Raw genomic sequence first — 12,897 nt, forward strand, 5'->3', positions numbered from 1 at the left:
AACTCTACTATTCTATGATTCTATGATCAATCAATCAGTTTCTGTTGAACAACAGGAGTGACTTTCCCTTTTACTGCTACTATTCCGTTTGCTCTTTTCCAGCACTGAGGGCAGCCTTACTTGCTGGGGTGGGGGGAGAGTCATTCTCTGGGATTAATTGCCTAAGAACCTGGTCAACAGGATTTTTTATGCCTTCCACTATGCAGCCAGTGCAGTGTAGTGGTTAGAGCACTGCTCCCAAGAGCTACTCCTAAATTGAAAGACATTCCTCACCCCTGGTCTAAAAGCCACGTACAGGAGCCACACTATGTGGCAAACTGCAAGAATCCTGTAAGCAGAGCAACACACGTGGCAAGCACAAACACACACATCTCTTTGTTCCAAATATGCATGCAGTATGTTGACACATCCTATTCCCCCACTCTCTTTCTCTGCAGGGTGACAGCAGCACACCCCTGACAACAGGAAACGAACACCAGACAATGCTTTCCAGATAGCCGAAGAACAGTGCAGGAGTTGAAGGAAGATTTTTTCTCTCTCCGTGAGGAGGAAAGTCCTTTTCTCTGGCAAGCACATGATCTCTATATTCTCTCTCCATGGATAAAGGACACAAGTTACCTCATGACATCTGGGAGCTGCTGCACTGCCTGAGGATGAGGAGCAAGTACGCCGTCTTCCTGGTGTTTGTGGTAGCCCTTGTCATAATTGAGAAGGAGAACAACATCATATCCAGGTAGGGGGAAAGGAGCGCTGTACTGGAAGAGAGGCTTTCTCTGTATCCCAGTGTAGCTTTCAGGCTGCTACTATATCTTACCAAGCTTGCAGGCCCCAACTTGCTACCACCACCTCTCCAGCCTTTTGGAACAAGGTAAATATCTGCATCTCCTAATCTGCATTAAGATGCCTCTTTACCCAGGAATGCAGCCAGGTTGCTCTTTTAAACACACACACACACACACACACACACACACACACACACACACACACACACACCTACCTTTATAGGCCACAGCAATGGACTATCTGAATCAGACTGATACAAACTGAGTTTATCCAGACACAAAAACCACAACTCTCTTCTAGAAGAATCTCCTAGAAAGATACTCGAGGGAATTTCAGGCAGTGCAACTTTTGTCACGACAAGCTGCACTTAATCAAAATCAATTCTTCTAGTACATCGCTCTCAAAAGTACAGCCTCCCTTTTTTGCATCTGGTCAGCCTGCTCATCTTCACAGCTTCTTTTGACAATGGTTCTAACAATTTATGTACAAATCATAGAATTCGTAATATTGGTATACCACCTGTGTTAGTTGTCAGGTGTGTTTATGCAACCAAACAAACATAAGAAGAGCCTTGCTGGATCAGACCAAGGCTCCATCTAGTCCAGCACTCTGTTCACATAGTGGCCAATCAGCTGTCAACAAGGAAACCAAAAGCAGGTTATGGTGCAATAGCACCCTATCACCCATGTTCCCCAGCAACTGGTGTACATAGGCTTATTGCCTCTGATACTGATGGTAGCACATAACCATCATGACTAGTAGCCATTGATAGCCTTCTCTAGGAATTTATCCAACCCTCTTTATAAGCCATCCAAATTGGTGGCCATTACTAGATCTTGTGGTAGTGAATTCCATAATTTAGCTAAGCGCTGTGTGAAGAAGTACTTCCTTTTATCTATCCTGAATATCTCAACTATCCATTTCATGGGATGACCCTGGGTTCTTTTATATGAGAGAGGGAGAAAAATGTCTCCAACAATAGTTAACTGTTGTACACAGAAAAGCATTTCCATTTCCAAATGTTTCCTCTTGCCATCCACCAGTACATGACTGTATTATATTGCCAGAGCTGTCCTAATGTAGTCTAGGGTAGCAAATAGCAGGCAGGTATTTCCTCACCCAGTCAGTGTCACTGTTTATGAGACAATCATCGACTTGACCAATGAGATATAGCCTACGATTTTTGGACACATGTCCAGAGGAGTTTGCTGTGCACTCCAGTTTTCTTCTTCATATCAGTCAGCAGTGAGGCCCAACATGCCTAGCCACTGCACCATTCATAATGTGAACATATTCTCTAGAACAGCTATGGGGAACCTCTCACTATGGGGAACCTAAAATGGCCCACAAAGAGATGAAGATCCAGACCTTTCTGCTTTTCAGCAGAGTTGTGGAAAAGTCTAGAATCTAGACCTTCATTCCAGGTATGCCTCTTCGGGATAAAGATCGGGACCTCTCCATATCTCAGCTCAGCTGCAAGCAAGTCCTGGTCCTTATTCCCATTGTAGAAGACTGGATAGGGAGGTTTAAACCTCCTCCTCACCATGATGGGGTGAAAATGCTTCCCCTCCTCAACTAAAATGTATGTGGGGAATGGGTGTATGTCTTTGTGTGTGTGAATGGGGCATCGAGTGTGTAACTGAATGGTGTGTGTGTGTGATGGTATGGGTCTGAAAATGTTTGTGGAAAGGTGCAGCACATTCCAGTAGTGGGCAGGGTCATTGCTGTAGAGCCAGTGTGGTGTAGTGGCTAAGGTGTTGGACTGGGAGTCGGGAGATCCGGTTTCTAGTCCCCACTCGGCCATGGAAACCCACTGGGTGACTTTGGGCAAGTCACAGACTCTCAGCCCAACCCACCTCACAGGGTTGTTGTTGTGAGGATAACATGGAGAGGAGGAGGATTATGTACACCGCCTTGGATCCTTGGAGGAAAAGAGGCAGGATATAAATGTAATAAATAAATAATTAGTGTCATGCAGTCCACAATGTCCCTCAGGGCAAAAATGGCTCCCCACACCTGCTTGGATTTCCTTGCCATTCACAAGGATTCTGGGGCAAGTGCTCAGGAGTCCCTTGGTTAACAGCGGGGAAAACACTCCATGAAGTTAGGAGAACACTTCTTTCAGGACTAGGTGGGAAACACTTGACATTCTCCAGTTCAAAGGGAATAGCCCTTTATTTCTAAGACCTGAAGTAATCTCAAAACAACATGCACATGGTCTCATTCCCACTCACTTTAACTATCACTGCTATTATTGGTGATTTTCTTCTATTTTCTTTACAGGGTGTCAGACAAACTGAAACAGTCTCCGCCACCCCCACTGGAAGCTGACAGCACAGACTCTGGCTTGGTGCTGCCAGAGAATGGTTCCCTCTTGTCCCTTAGTGAGCTGGATTTGGCTTTCTCGCAACTCAAGAGCCGGCTCCAGAACGTCACTCTGCAGCTTGTGGGGACTAAAGAACTGTTGCCAGCTCCAGCTAAGGTGACCCGGAAACATGTGCTCTTAATGGCCACCACCCGCACTGGTTCCTCCTTTGTCGGGGAATTCTTCAACCAACAGGGCAACATTTTCTACCTCTTTGAGCCACTGTGGCACATCGAAAGGACAGTGTCCTTCGAGCCTGGTGGTGCTAATGCGGTGGGGTCAGGCCTTGTCTACAGAGATGTTTTGAAGCAGCTCTTCCTCTGTGACCTCTACACCTTGGAGAACTTCATCATCCCATTCCCAGAGGATCACCTGACTCAGTTCATGTTCCGACGGGGTTCGAGCCGCTCCCTCTGCGAGGAGCCAGTCTGCACGCCTTTTGTCAAGAAGGTCTTTGAGAAGTATCACTGCAAGAACCGCCGCTGCGGTCCCTTAAATATGACTCTGGCCGCAGAAGCCTGCCTGCGCAAGGAACACATGGCACTTAAGGTTGTGCGGATTCGGCAGCTGGAGTTCTTGCGCCCCCTCGTTGAAGACCCTCGTCTGGACATGAGGATCATTCAGTTGGTACGAGATCCCCGGGCAATACTGGCTTCTCGAATGGTTGCTTTCTCGGGTAAGTATGAAACCTGGAAGAAATGGGCCAGTGAAGGGGCAGCAACCCTCAATGAGGAGGAAGTGCTGAGGCTGCGGGGCAACTGTGAGAGCATCCGGCTCTCAGCTGAACTTGGTCTGAGGCAGCCGGCATGGCTACGGGGTCGCTATATGCTGGTCCGCTATGAGGACATTGCCAGGTCGCCCCTCCAAAAGGCGAAGGAGATGTACAAATTCACAGGTATCACCATCACCCCTCAGGTGGAGGAGTGGATCCAGAAGAACACACAGGCTCCTCAGGATAGCAATGACATCTACTCCACCCAGAAAAACTCCTCCGAACAGTTTGAGAAATGGCGGTTCAGCATCCCCTTCAAGCTTGCCCAGGTGGTGCAGAACGTCTGCAGTCCAGCCATGAGCCTGTTTGGCTACAAGCTGGCCAGCAGTGCCGAGGCCCTTACAAACAGGTCTGTCAGTCTGCTGGAGGAGAGGAGGACCTTCTGGGTCACGTAAAGGTGGCCTTTGCTGCTGTGCTTTCTGTACCATTGGATTCTGTGGGGTTGAAAAAGACAGAAGACAAGAATTGTCGAGGAAGGAAAACATAGCAGAAAGGGCGGAAGGGGAGGCCCTCTCTCCTTCGCCTGCCTTGTGCCTCTGCTTATCTTGTGCTCTTTGTTCACACAAGGTGCTTTCTGCTTTTCATGGGAGCAGACGTCGCTTGCTTGACACGCTTGAGGCTTCTTGATGGATTATAGAGGTGGACAAAGTTTGACTGAAGATGAGTTCAGAAGCTGGCACAGAGTGGAGCATGAACACTGGGTTCCAGTTTCCCTACCTCATGTCCACATCCTCCTCACTGGGAGCACTGTCCATTCATCACTAAACATCCAAAGAGAGACAGAGACAGAATATTCTAGTTTTGAAAATACATTTTAAAAAGACATCGGTTTTCCATCCTGCTGAGATGGTGTGAGGAAAGCAAGAGTATTGCACTGATAATGCCTAAGGCAGCCTTAAAGGACTTGTCGAGCTGATATTTAGGGAGGGGAGAAAAGGTGTGGGGGGGGAAGAGGGGGGAAGGGAAGTTGTTTAACAGAACTGTCAGAAAGGAATCTGACTGCTTCATCGTTTAGACAGAGGATGTTTTGTACATGTTCTACTTGAGACTCTCAGATAAATTGCCTTGTTTAAACTTGAGGAGATGTGACTGGCTCACAAAAATCACCAGGGGTGGGTGGTAGTGGGGGAGACATGGAGTTGAGCCAAAGGTGGCTCTATCCACAATAAAAAGGGGGAATTTGGGCTACAAACACAAACAGTTTTATGCACTTGCTATGTTTTGTCTCGCTTTGTACCTAAGTCTTTGGATGAGAGATTTTAAAACGTAGACTATGAAAACAAGATTCAAAGAGAGAGGGAATGGAATAATATTCATCTTACATCCCTGGGGATCAACCTTTCTTGGTGCCATGAGTTGTTTTGCTCTCCAGTAGTCTATTTTTTTTTTTTTAAAAAAAGAATTTGCTGTCTGGTTTTTCCACTTGTCTCTGAATCAATTGTTGCTGAATCTCATCCAGTGTCTGGAGACAGTTAAGCGACAAAGGCTGCTTTCTAGTCTGGTGATAGAAGGCTGTGACTTTAATTGTATTCCCACCCCCACCCATAATTGTTTTCGTGTCCTTTAAAGTGCTGGTTGGAAACTGCCAATAATTCTCTTCTGCAATTTTAGAGAAAATGGTTTTGTATAGACCAAGCTGTTGAAGCACAGCGAGGAAGAAGTGAAAAGCTGGTGGATGCAAATAAGTGGAGCTGGTCAAGTGACAGGCGGTGGAAATGGTTTCTGCAACAGCAGGAAACAAGGTCTCTGATAGCAACCAAGGAATTCCTCTTATTTCTTTCTGGTTAAGGGTTCCTTTTTTTACTTCAAGCACCTGTAACCCAAAAATAAACACCTAATGAATCTTTAGCACACTTTAGGCCCTGCTAGTAATCTGAAGCATCCATCAACATACTGCCTGGAATGGATGCCCTGGATAGAAATCTAGAATTACATCCCAGATGAACATATGTCAGAGGGAAGGGTGTGAGTTTGTGGCAGCAAAAACAATGAAGAGTCTTGTGGCACGTTGAATAATGGCATAAGGTTCTCTTGGACTACAGTCCACTTTGTCAGATGCATGAATTATTATCTTATTTGGCAGAGGAAAAGGTTTGTAAACAGTAGAGCCAACAGACCATAAAATGCAAAAGTACCAATAAGGTCTGTCACATTTCTTCACAGAGGTAAATATATGCAGAGCGACCCATTAGTAACAGCACTCACTGGTGATGCTACTGTCTTTCTTGCAATGTTAATTTAACACCTAAAGAAGGGACAAGCTCTTTCAGTAACGACTGAGATGTATAAATAAAATTGTATTATTTTAAGAGGGACACTAGACACTTCCATCTGTTTTTGTCTCTACTCAGAATAATGGAGATTGGCATTCATCATGGTCCTATATTTCCTAACATGTAGTGAGTAATCAGGAATTGGAAACAGGCTTTGCACTACTGTGGTAGAAATGTATAATTATGTGATACCATTCTCCACCTCATGCCTGTGCCCCACTGCCATGACACAGGCTCTGAACACCAGACCCGGCCGAGGCTACTCCCTGCTCAAGCCAAGCACCACCACTTGGTACGTCTGAGGCAAGGGATAAAGCCCACCTTCCTCCAAACTATGTGGAGAAAGGGGTTTAAAATGGAGAATGGATTTTAATATATATAATAATGCGCTGTGAGTTATATCTGCTTAGGTGAATGATTGTCAGAGTGGGTGCTGAATGTGTAAACTTAAGATGATAAATGCCAAACAGACACGTGGGATTTTTGTGGTAGTTTTAAAACAAACAATCAAAATTTATTTTTAAAAGTTCATAAGCTTTGTTTCAAATAGCAACATTTAAAAACCTTTTTGAAACCTTCCATACAATCCTGTCACTCTCACATTCGCGCTTTCCTTTTTCTCACACAATCACTCTTGAACTTTCTTTATTATCAGTATTGATTAATATACTTCCACTACGTGCACACCACACTCTAAAGACACCACTCTCTACACTGATCCTCAAATTTCCCAGAACTTAAGTACCATAAATACAGAGAGCACTACAGACTCTAAGAGTCCCTAACAAGTCTCCCTGGAAAGAACAAGAACAGCCCTCACAATCCCCTCAGTCCTTCCCTTATATATCACTCCTCCCCCCTCCCAAGACATTCTAACTCCGCCCACTCAGGCCAACATTCTAAACACCACAGACTTACAAACTGCAGACATACCTTTGGGAATTGACTTATGGGGTGTAACGCCACCCCCACCCCCACCCCCACATAAAGCACCAGGTTCTAAAAAGAAATTTATATTATCATGTAGTTAAAAGGACTATATCTCTGAATAAAAGGTGTTTAAAAAAATATTACTTCTGGGATTCCATTAACACTTTCTAAATGGTCTGCCAAAGTTAAGACGTTAAGGGCACAATCCTATGGCCACTAGACACTGTCTAGAGCAGCAGTCCCCAACCTTTTTGGCACCAGGGACCGGTTTCGTGGAAGACAATTTTTCCACGGACTGGGGGGGTTGGGGTTGAGGGGATGGTTTTGGGAAGCCACGCACCCCCACTCCAGTGTCCTGGCTTCGCTTCGGCTGGGCAGGCAAGATGGCGCCCTGCGCCCAGGTACGCTGGGTTGGGGGTGGGTGGGTGAAAGCAGCTCACCTGCGCAGCCCGGTTCCTAACAGGCCACGGACCGGTACCAGTCCGTGGCCTGGTGGTTGGGGACCCCTGGTCTAGAGGGCCAAAGGAGTGATCGATTTCTGGGCTCTGACCTCGCTTCTGAGAAAACACGCTCCCCATCCCCTCCTAGCTGGCGCAGTTCTCACCACGCCAGCTACATTTCCGTGCTCAAACGGAGTGTGGAGAGGACAAAAGGGGGGCCATCCCATGCACAGGCTGGGGAGGAAACTCTGGGAACTGCTTTACACAGCAACCTATCTGGTCTCCAGGCCCCTTCCCTCCCCCTCCTGAAGTTCTGCCTGGATGGGCATCTGCCTAGTCAAATATGCAGGATGGCAGGAGCACGGAGGAGAGTATCCCCTCCATGCTCCAGCCACCCTGCATAGGATAGTCCCTAAGGGTGCCATCCTATGCACATTTAGACAGAAAAAAGCCCTGCAACTCTCAGCAGTCTCCAGATAGCATGCCTAACAGTATAATCCTATGCATGGCTACTGAGAAGTAAGCAATCCCTATATCCATGTACCTGGGAGTAAATTCCATTGAACTCAGTGGCTTTTACTTCTGAGCAGGGATCTATAGGATTGTGCTGTAAGCTAGATTTTCCACAGAATGCATCAGGGAGAGGCAAGATGTTTGCATTAGCTTGTATTCACTCTGTTGTTACCAGCTAAGCTAAGGACATGAAGGATTTCACACATTCAGATTACTAGCATCAGTCATCTGCATGGTGAATTTACACTAATGATTTCCTCCCTTCTAGCATGGCTTCAGTGGGGTGTTTGCTTGAATGCTAAATGGAGACTGATCCAACAGATTCACACATTTAGATTATCAACTGATTAGGTAGTTACTATGTGATTCATATAACGTGTGAGCTTGTCCTCAATTATAATCCAGGAAAGCATTTAAATAAGTGTGTGTATCGAATCCTTGCCAGGACAGCATGAAGGACCAAGGAGATTGACATGGGTCCCGTCCACCAAGGATGCAATAATTTGGTGCTCTTCCACACACACAACAAGAAATGACCGCAACTGTCCCATTGTTAGAGAAATTAAGCCCTCTTCCCTGTGAAGTCTGGGATTCAGATAGCAGACCTGCCATCTCCTAATGAGGGAAGTACAGAATCACAAACCCTTGCTGCCTTCGTGGATTGTGCTCTCAGCAACTCCCAACGAGTCTTAACTCTCCAGCTGTTCATGGAAGGTTTGTAGGTGGGGCTGCCCTTAGTGCTGTGTGGGGAGGCTAAAAAGATAAAGGGTAACCTCTGAGTTGTGGGAATGGGTAGAGTCAAGGGTTTACAAATGCTAAAAAGATTCTTTTTGGGGTTCACCTTAGGAAATATTATTATTATTATTATTTATATAGCACCATCAATGTACATGGTGCTGTACAGATAACACAGTAAATAGCAAGACCCTGCAGCATAGGCTTACAATCTAATAAGTTGTAGTAAACAATAAAGAGGGAAGGAGAATGCAAACAGGCACAGGGAAGTGTAAACAGGCACCGTGTAGGGTGAAGCTAACAGTATAGAGTCAGAACAAACTCAATATTTGAAGGCTATAGGGAAAAGAAAAGTTTTTAGCTGAGTTTTAAAAGCAGTGATTGAGTTTGTAGTTCTCAAGTGTTCTGGAAGAGCGTTCCAGGCGTAAGGGGCAGCAGAAGAAAAAGGACGAAGCCGAGTAAGGGAAGTGGAGGTCCTTGGGCAGGCGAGAAGCATGGCATCAGAGGAGCGGAGAGCACGAGTGGGGCGATAGTGTGAGATGAGAGAGGAGAGATAGGCAGGAGCTAGACCATGAAGAGCTTTGAAGGTCAGCAGGAGAAGTTTATATTGGATTCTGGAGTGAATTGGAAGCCAATGAAGAGATTTCAGAAGTGGAGTGACATGGTCAGAGCGGCGGGCCAAGAAGATGATCTTAGCGGCAGAGTGGTGGACAGAGACCAGCGGACTGATGTGAGACGAAGGAAGGCCAGAGAGAAGAAGGTTGCAGTAGTCCAACCGAGAGATAACCAGTGCGTGAACGAGAGTCTTGGCAGAAGAGACAGACAAAAATGGTCGAATCCTGGCAATATTATACAGGAAGAAACGACAGGATTTAGCTACTGCCTCGATGTGAGGAGTAAAGGAGAGCGAGGAGTCGAATATAAAGCCAAGACTACGAGCTTCCGTGACCGGAGTAAGCGTGACATCGTTGACAGTAAGAGAGAATGAGAGGTGAGGAGAAGGTTTAGGAGGAAAAACAAGCAATTCAGTCTTAGCCATGTTAAGTTTCAAACGACGATGAAGCAGCCAGGCTGAGATATCTGAAAGACATGCCGAGATACGATCGTGAACATCTGGAGAAAGTTCCGGAGATGAGAGATATAATTGTGTATCATTGGCATACAGGTGATATTGGAGGCCGTGAGATTGGATAAGCTTACCCAAGGGCAGCATGTATAGAGAGAACAACAACGGGCCAAGCACCGAGCCTTGCGGAACCCCAACTGAAAGGGGAAAAGAGGAGGACGAGCTGCCGTTAGCCGAACAGTGCACATTGATGTATAGTGAAAACTCTTCTGGCTTACCAGAGAAGGCCCCTCTTCTCCCAGCAACGTCTGCAACTTTTGCTCACAGGCGAATTTTGTGGTTCTGTTCCATGCTAGTGACAGACCCCCAGTAAGTGCATTAGTAGCTTTGAATGTAGCCATGCAATCTGTCTAAACCACATAGAGTTTCTGGCCATTACCAGAAGCAATGTAGGACCACCTATGGCATCTTCTAGCAGATATATAAATGAGGCTGGGCAGAGCAATCCTATAGGGCAGGAGAAACTCAGGTAGAGGAAACCATTTTTTCCTATGACATGATAGGCTTGTGCTAGTAGGGCAGAAGGTGTGTGTGGGTGAGGAGGTTCCCTTTTTTGTTTCTTGTTTCAGGAGCTTTGAAAAATAAGTTTCCCTCCCATTTGAATCATGAAATACATACTCTCACCCCCTACTGTACTGGGGGGGGGCATGTGGGGGAGAGGAAGGGCTTTGGATCCTATGTCCTCTCCTAACATGCTCCCAGCATGCCTCCTCTTTGCCCTGTTGGAGAGGGCAAAAAGGAGGCATGCTGGGAGAATTCTGGGGGAGAGGAAGGGCTTTGGATCCTATGTCCTCTCCTAACATGCTCCCAGCATGCCTCCTCTTTGCCCTGTTGGAGAGGGCAAAAAGGAGGCATGCTGGGAATATACTAGGAGGGGGCATAGGACCCAAAGCCCTTCCACTCCCCCAGAATTCTCCCAGCATGCCTCCTTTTTGCCCTCTCCAACAGCAGAGGAGCACCAGCATTGGACCTTTTCACAACCTTATGAGGCTGGACTTCACCCTCAGAGAAGATGATCCCCCAAATCCTATCCCCTGATGGGATGCCCTCCCAGAGTCCATAGGATTGGAACCTAAGTATCACTTTTTCTAGATGGATTGATTCTTGGTGGACAAAAACGATTGTGCTTCCCAACCAGGATATAGTTGACAAAATATGGACTAAGCACTTATGGTGTATATTCTTTTCATTACATGCTGAACATCTCAGTAAAGGCAGAATGCTCCATATGAATAGTCTTACACAAAAACGGGTGCCAGATACAAAGTGACTTGCTCCATCTCTTGTGTGTCATGGCAGGGAGACAAGATCCAAACACTACCCATTCCAAAGGACAGTGCATTGATGCTACATTTCTGTCCATGAAAAATCTTCAGAATAGAGATTGCTTTCGAAACAAGTTATAGGAGAACAGCAGACTAGTCCTTCAGTTCTCAGATGGGCAGGATACTTTAACAGCCTCCACACCCAACTTAAATTATTTTGACATGTGAGAAGTTTCAACCAGCACTGTTGTTTACTATGTAATGATGTGTTGTTTTTGCTGTTGTTTAATTTTGTTTGTGCTTCTCTATTCTGCTACAACTTTATCTTTATTTTTTAAAAAATTATGTATAGCAGCTGTGGCTTTGTAGAAACAAAAGGCAACAGCTTCCTGACATCTGCAAAACTGTTCTCAGTTTGAAAGTTTCTGTCTTCCTTTTTTTAAAAGGTGCAAACTGTGCAGTGGATTAATTTATTTATTGTATGGAAAATGAAGACAAATACTTCAATAGAAGGAATTGGAACTGCACATAAATAACTAAAAACAGACTCAAATGTTTCCCAAGTGGAGATAGAAAACGTAATTAAGAGTGTTAAAATAAAACATGGTGCTTTTCCCTTTGCTGTTTTTGTACAAATCTTTTAGAGCAGAGGAGGGGTCTATTTACGGGAAGGAACCGGGAGGAAACAATTACATTTCATTCCACCTCTGTAATCTTGGAGCTACAAATAGCAAGAACTATCTTGGAAACTGATAAGGGGAGCCATTTGTTGTAATAACAATATTTTCTGTATCTTCAACTCAACATTATATTTTCTGTTTCACTCCAAAGAAGTTTATTACTTTTTCCAGTGAAAAGGAAAAAAAATGTGGCTGAAATTGCATTAAACTTTAGGAAGAGGATCAGGGTATGGTGCACAATATAATAATAATAATAATAATAATAATAATAATAATAATAATAATAATAATAATAATAATAATAATACATTTCTATGCCACCCCATAGCCAAAGCTCTCTGGGTGGTTTACAAAAGATTTAAATATTAAAAATGATCTACAGAGTTTAAAAACATAAAACAGACAGTATACACAAGACAACATACATCTAAAAACAATTTTGAGCCATCAGCCAAACCTAGAACAGATCTGGGATTGATTTAAAACTCAACCCATGCTGCTAAATGCCTGAGAAAAGAGAAAAGTCATTGCCAATGTCCATCTAATAGCTCAGTGAAATTCCAGAGAAAAGAATAGCATTGTACACAATTTTACAACGGTGGGAAACACAAAGGAGCTTTTGTTCAGTACACGCTTCTGAAAACCTTAAACCCAATTGAAACCAACGGGGCTTAAGCATGCCTGCATCTATGGTGGATTATGGTCAGGAGCTATTTTTATACTTTCCACATGAGGGTCTGGAATCAAGTTATCTCTTTGTTAAATATATCCGTGGTTGGCAAAGAGGTGGGGTTGCAACTCAGACAACCTACCTTTTCCTTGAAACAATTATATGACACAGCGTAGAAGGTTGCTGCTGCCATTCTGCCTCCCTTCTGGATCCCATTTCTAAACTTCCCTCTATGTGTGGTGAAGCAAGCAGGGCTTTAATTTTGCCCGATAGAACATGGGAGAGGAGGGTGAGCAGGAGGACACAAGAAGCAATGGGAAGGGTGATGCAGGGACAGCAACCTCT

The 12,897-nt window shown here is 45.0% G+C and overlaps 1 protein-coding gene across 1 annotated transcript; it reads left to right on the forward strand.

The window, feature by feature from the left end:
- Positions 1-596: 596 nt before the first annotated feature.
- CHST3 (carbohydrate sulfotransferase 3) lies at positions 597-4,404 on the forward strand. The gene is made up of 2 exons (XM_063131631.1): positions 597-733; positions 3,067-4,404. The coding sequence occupies exons 1-2, from the start codon at positions 597-599 to the stop codon at positions 4,313-4,315; spliced, it is 1,386 nt and encodes a 461-aa protein (XP_062987701.1). The 3' UTR covers positions 4,316-4,404.
- Positions 4,405-12,897: the final 8,493 nt, after the last annotated feature.

Source organism: Elgaria multicarinata, chromosome 8, assembly GCF_023053635.1.
Source record: "Elgaria multicarinata webbii isolate HBS135686 ecotype San Diego chromosome 8, rElgMul1.1.pri, whole genome shotgun sequence".
In the NCBI taxonomy this organism is placed as follows: domain Eukaryota; kingdom Metazoa; phylum Chordata; class Lepidosauria; order Squamata; family Anguidae; genus Elgaria; species Elgaria multicarinata.

Bases quoted from the DNA above. Each gene is read 5' to 3' on its own strand.
- CHST3 (XM_063131631.1), top strand. From the start codon at position 597: ATGGATAAAGGACACAAGTTACCTCATGACATCTGGGAGCTGCTGCAC. The intron at 734-3,066 runs GTAGGGGGAAAG...TTTTCTTTACAG, and splicing joins GAGAACAACATCATATCCAG to GGTGTCAGACAAACTGAAAC.